The 5,628-nt window shown below is 37.7% G+C and overlaps 1 protein-coding gene across 2 annotated transcripts; it reads right to left on the bottom strand.

The window, feature by feature from the left end:
* Positions 1–2,478: 2,478 nt before the first annotated feature.
* Positions 2,479–5,379, bottom strand: LOC113584151 (mannose-binding protein A-like). 2 transcript variants are annotated; one of them, XM_027020889.3, is made up of 5 exons: positions 5,256–5,379; positions 4,353–4,586; positions 4,148–4,252; positions 3,281–3,355; positions 2,479–3,167 (listed from the first exon to the last, which is right to left on the bottom strand). In XM_027020889.3, the coding sequence occupies exons 1-5, from the start codon at positions 5,269–5,271 to the stop codon at positions 2,779–2,781; spliced, it is 819 nt and encodes a 272-aa protein (XP_026876690.3). In that variant the 5' UTR covers positions 5,272–5,379; the 3' UTR covers positions 2,479–2,778. The 2 variants fall into 2 exon arrangements, with proteins under 2 accessions (XP_026876690.3, XP_081559987.1); XM_081703861.1 differs by lacking the exon at positions 3,281–3,355.
* Positions 5,380–5,628: the final 249 nt, after the last annotated feature.

Genomic DNA, 5,628 nt, shown 5'->3' on the forward strand with positions numbered 1-5,628 from the left:
GATGTTTCTGGCAAAGTTTAATCTTGTTTTGAGGCTAACCAGTGATTAACATCTTGTGATTATTTACTTTGGCAAAATCTTTTGGGTTTTGGCTTTGACAATAATACCTATCCTGTTTTTCAGCCCAGATTGCAAGTTTCCAAAATAGATAACTGTAAGGGTTGGCACCAGGCCAAGGCCCCCTCCGACCACCAGAGGAAGGCCTTGAGTCAACCACACCACTAATTAGGCTTAACACCCAAAAGCTGGGTTAGACCTTATAAAAGCCTAGTGACCCAATCATTCAGTGCTGGGTCTTTGCTAAAGTTTTGAGACAAGTGCCTACCCCGTAACTTCAGGTATTGAGGTCTGTGAGCCCTTGTACTACACCTCACTTCTTGTCTGCGAGGGTGTTTGTGCTTTTAAACATTCCCTCCCCTGTCTAGTTTTCCCTCTCAAGTCTGTCTCTCTGCCGAGGCTTCCCTTAGCCATTCAAGTTCCTCCCCATTTTCTGGTTTTGTTTGGGAAGTTTTAGTTTGGTTTTCCCCAGTGCATCGGGGTTGCCATTTCTTCCCGTGGCGTCCTTCATTCTCAGCTTTTCCGTGCTCAGTGTGGTTTAGTTTTTTTCCTTTTGTTTTACCTGATCCAAGATCTAACTTTTCCGCACATGGGCCCACCATTGTTAGAGCGTGGTTGCTCATCCAGTAGGCTATTGGTGTTGTCACTTAGCTGACCTGGGTTTGAGCCCACCTTACAGATAACGCATAAAGTCAAGTTCTAAGATGATTATTGATCTGATTACAGAAAGCAGTTTTTACATAGGTCATTCTTGATCTGGCCACCAGTTTTGCAGGGGTTTGAATTCTTGCACAATACTCCACAGTTCTTTTTATAGTCTTTCAGCCCATGTGTTTCCATGTAGATAATGTATCAAATAGTTGATGTGTTTATCTCTGTTATTGGTTTGATTTAATTTTCCAGCCTAATGTTGGCTTGCTTCACTGGCAGTGGCAGCTTTTTGGACTTAATATTAGAAATTATCAGCAACAGATTCCAAATGCAAAGTCATACTTTTAATTGTAATTGACGTAATAAAAAAAGGAAAATGAGGTTTAAACATTGAATTAGAAATATTAATAACATAAAACATAAGATCATAGAGATTCTATATCCTTATCTGTGTACAGAGTAGGGAGGCTTCTGTAAATGATTCTGGGTAGGCTTCTGCAGACCTCTGTGTAAAGCACATCATCTCTCCACTAGGTACAGAAAAACAACCTTACTTAAGACGAAGTCATTGGTTTTTTTTTTTAAAAAGAAGTCTTCTCTTTGACTGTAATGGTACTAAGATCCAACTGGTACAAGTATTGAATATCAATTTGCATATATTGACTAATGTATGGCCTGGATATAATAGAGGAGATTTCAAACACTAGTGTATAAACAAAAGTGGGGTGTGAGGAAATAAGAAGAGTATTAATAGGGACAAGAGGCCTAACAGTGAATTAAACAGATTAATAACATAAAACACGAGGGAGTATAGAGAGTCTTTGTCCTTTCAGAATGATTTGCATACAGGGTCTCTGCAGGCTTCAGCAAAGGATCCTGGGTAGGCTTTGGTGGACCTCAAGTTAAGATTTATGACTTCTCCACCAGTCTCAGGAAAACAGTCTTCTTTAGGTCAAGGTTAACAGAAGTCTTCTCTTGGAATGTGGTTGTAACGGGTTCCAAATGGTGTGGGTGTTGAAAATCAGTTTGCATATGTTGACTATTGCATGGTTTGGATGTAATGGTGGCGAATGCAAACACTAGTATGTAAAAAAGTTGGGGTGAATACATAATCACTTCTGATAAATGTATAAAAATGTGGGTTCTTTGTTTGATTGTTAGCCATTCTCTGGAGGGTGCCTCAATAATTCTTGTTAATGTTAACCTGCAATTAAGGTCGGGACCAGCTATTCTCTTTTACTATTTCTGAAGTCTGCATCTTCATTTTATATTTCAATGTTTAACTTAACAACTAGCTAACTGGGGATTTAGGAACAACAGGTGATTACATAACCACTCCTGAAAACTTTAGGAAAAATTTGGGTTTTTTCTGTGATTGTCAGACTCTTCTCTGGAGCATGCCTTAATAATGCTTGTTAACATTGACCTGCAATAAAGAACAGGACCATCTATTCTATTCTCTTCAACTAATTCTCATGTCTGTATTTTAATTATTGAATGAATAGAAATGATTATGCCAGCATATAGAGGAATTTAGGAACAGCGAACTAATAAGGGAATGTTTGAAATATTTCCTACATTGTTCACCAAACTAGAATGTACATGCTTTCAATTTTAAAGCTGAACATCTGCAATTTGATTTCATATTCATTATTTAATTTCAACTCCATTAAGAACTATGGTGACTCTACACATCATCTCTGAGGTGAAGTCATAATTGAGATTCTTATAATAATTGAAAATTAAAATGAATAGACAAATTAGAAATCGGACAGGTATGATTTTATTTATGAAAACATGAACTGACCATTACAAATTTTATGTAAAAAAACCAACAGATTACTCATCCACATTTTCTGATTAGTATTAGTCATTAAAGTTATTTAGTACTAAGTATTAGTAGGTATAGTAATGAAATGAAACCTAACAGTTTTACATAACAAACTGTTAGGGACAATATTCAAAGTTGTGTATCTGAATCTCTTTTGTGATGAATAAAATGAGTTTAACATCTCTCAGAAAAGCATGAATACTAGTCTATGGCATCGTGATTATCATTTTATATGTATGTCATTCTATCTCTATTTCACAGACAACATGGAGAGAGATGTCACATGGTACATCATTCCACAGGGCATTACTCTGCATAGCAGCACAGTCCTCTTTTCCTTGATGGTCATTGGGCTCATTTGGTGCCCAGTTGCTAAACACCAGAGGGGTGTTGTTTAGATCTACAAACTGACCTTCATGTTCTTTATCTGATGAACCAAGTAGGAAATAAACTGAACCAAGACCTGCATGCATTGCAGCCAGGACTTTATTTTCAGCTTCGTTTCTTGGCAAAACTAGCTTCCCACCAGCATCAGTGCAGAACTTCAGACCTTCATCGAACTTTGCCTTCTGTCCATTGGACACATAGTATTTCTGTCCAACTTTTTTAATAGTGTCAAAACTTGTAGCTAAAAATAAATTAGACATACAGGATTATTGCAAGGGACAGATGAAAGCATTAACACAAGTCAAGTGCATTTCATTATGTGCTTTCTTTCATTGCTTTTTAAGGGTCACCTACCCTTCTCTATTGTAGTGAGCCTGGCTTTGAGATGTTGAAGTTCAGACTGAAGGGATCTGATCAAGTAATCAGTCCCTGTGAATTTTGATCAAAGATGCAACAGTGACAGATCAGCAACATCATTCACAAACACTACAGAATGCTCTGTGTATGTTACAGATTCCACTGACTCTGCCAGTGCTGCCATGCACACCTCTTCTCTCTACCATCACATTCAATCATGTTCACTTGTATACTAATGAGGCACACCTGATTCTCATTCCCTTTCCTACTCAGGGCTCCCTATTTAATATCCCCTCCTTTGCATATCCACTTTATGAAGTATTACCTCTGTCATGTTGTGTACCAAGCCGTCCTATTATCTCCTAGCTTTTTTTTGATTACCAAACTCTGCCTGACCCTCAATCACTGCCTGAATTCTGCGTCTGGTTTCCGACCCTGGACTGGACTGACTTCGATTATAGATATGCCCATGCCAAGCAACACCTGATCATTCTGAACATTGAATACGATGACTGGTTTTTCTCCATCCTATTCCAAAACTTCATAAATTCCTCTTGCAATTGAATGTACTCTTTTTAGTCTTCATTGGCATTATGGTGCACCTGTACTAGGAATAGCAACAAGTCTCAGTCTCAGTTTGTGAACATTTGCCAAATACTGTTGCCAAGTATCATAACATTGGAACATGAGAAAACTGGATAAATGAATTAGGTGGAAGTTGGCTTGGTTTTGCACTTATGCAGTTTTCTTTTTTTCTCTTGATTCTTTCCTCCTAGAGTCCCATTGTCACATCAGTCTGCCTGTCCTCTTACAATCTATGGAGTGGCATTTAATATTTTGTGTTTGGAATGTGTCTCTCTTTACCTGGTGGACCTGGGTCTCCCTTCTGTCCTTTTGGTCCAGTAGAACCTTCTCGACCTATTTGACCTGCTGGTCCTGCTTTACCAGGAGGTCCCTGGACACTCAGTCCTGTAATTAGAGCAGACAGTCACTGATCAGAAACTTGACTATTCATTTCCACCTTCCCTTACTTAATCACTTATTCACTCACTCATTCATTTCCTCAAACCTGGTTCTCCCTTCTCTCCTTTGGGTCCAACAGCTCCATCTTTCCCATCCCTCCCATCCCTGCCAGGAACGCCGCTGTGACCAGGAGTGCCTGGAACCCCAGGAGGAGCAGGACAGTTGAGAGTTTGAAGACCTGCAGTCTCAGCTCCACAAATCAGCTGCAACTCAGACTGCAGCAGCAGCAGAGCTGGAAAAAGATGACTTAACAGTGCCATCTTGTTTTCAGTCTGAAAAACTGCAGAATAATTTGTCTTTAATCTTTAATCACACTTTTGTAAAATTCTGCAAACAATATATGTTGTTCAATGTTCCAGCAATGTTCTAACCATTCTTTCCATTCATATATTTAAGTTTGTTCTAAAATCCTAGATTCAGTATGCTCTGAAAATTGATTTAACTTCTTTTTTTATTTCAGTTATTGCTTTGCCTAATTGTTCTGAGTTTCATTATTTGGTTATCTTTGAATATATTGGGATGACAATGAACAGTTCCTAGAGCACAGCTATTAGAATTTGAATCTTATCCAGTTTCAATGAGCACTTCTGTAGTTGACTTCTCTCTTAGCCATGACAATATCTGATTTTATCCAAAAAAAAAAGCAAAAGACCAAATCATCCTTCACTGAAAGACCCTGAGCAGTGGGTGGTGTTTCTATATTTACTTATGAATTTATGTTTTTATGCCAATATATGGTGTCTTTCAAATAGAAAGTACCTGAAAATAATACCCATCAATTAGAAATAAATGCAAAGTAATCTCACTGTATTCCTTCATACCTGATTATGAAACCTCATATAAATGTAACATCTAAGATGTTGAAAATCAGTTTTAAGATTTGATGATCAAAGGTGAAATCTTTTTAAACACTATAAAAACTATACATTTGCACAAAATAAAGTCTTACCGAGGATGTGAATCATCAACAGGATGATCTGCGATTTCAGCAGACAATAACAATGCAGTTAGTCAGGTCTGTTTCCTAAAACATTCACATGGGATGTAAGTAATATTTCCTTCCTTCAGTCCTGGGAGGTTGGAGGGTGTGGTCTTCTCACTCAGTACTTCACTGACCTAAAATAAAAAAACTTTTTTTCACTATGGGGAAGTCATATTTTATATACTTGTGATAACTATATGCAAGCATAGAGTATATTCAGATAATGCACTTTTTAATATGGTATTTCACTTCTTGAAATGAGCTGCTGAAGTGCAGAAAGTTCCGGTTAAATAACTATGAATATTTCATGGTTGTGCCTGAGTAATTACAAATTTTAGTG

Source organism: Electrophorus electricus, chromosome 20, assembly GCF_041902795.1.
Source record: "Electrophorus electricus isolate QZ-2024a chromosome 20, ASM4190279v1, whole genome shotgun sequence".
Lineage (NCBI taxonomy): Eukaryota > Metazoa > Chordata > Actinopteri > Gymnotiformes > Gymnotidae > Electrophorus > Electrophorus electricus.

What these genes read in the sequence shown, in the direction of transcription:
- LOC113584151 (XM_027020889.3), bottom strand. An exon ending in AGGAGAGAAGGGAGAACCAG is followed by an intron (nt 4,253 to 4,352) that starts GTTTGAGGAAAT and finishes CTCTAATTACAG; the next exon opens with GACTGAGTGTCCAGGGACCT. An exon ending in GCTCACTACAATAGAGAAGG is followed by an intron (nt 3,168 to 3,280) that starts GTAGGTGACCCT and finishes ATTTATTTTTAG; the next exon opens with CTACAAGTTTTGACACTATT.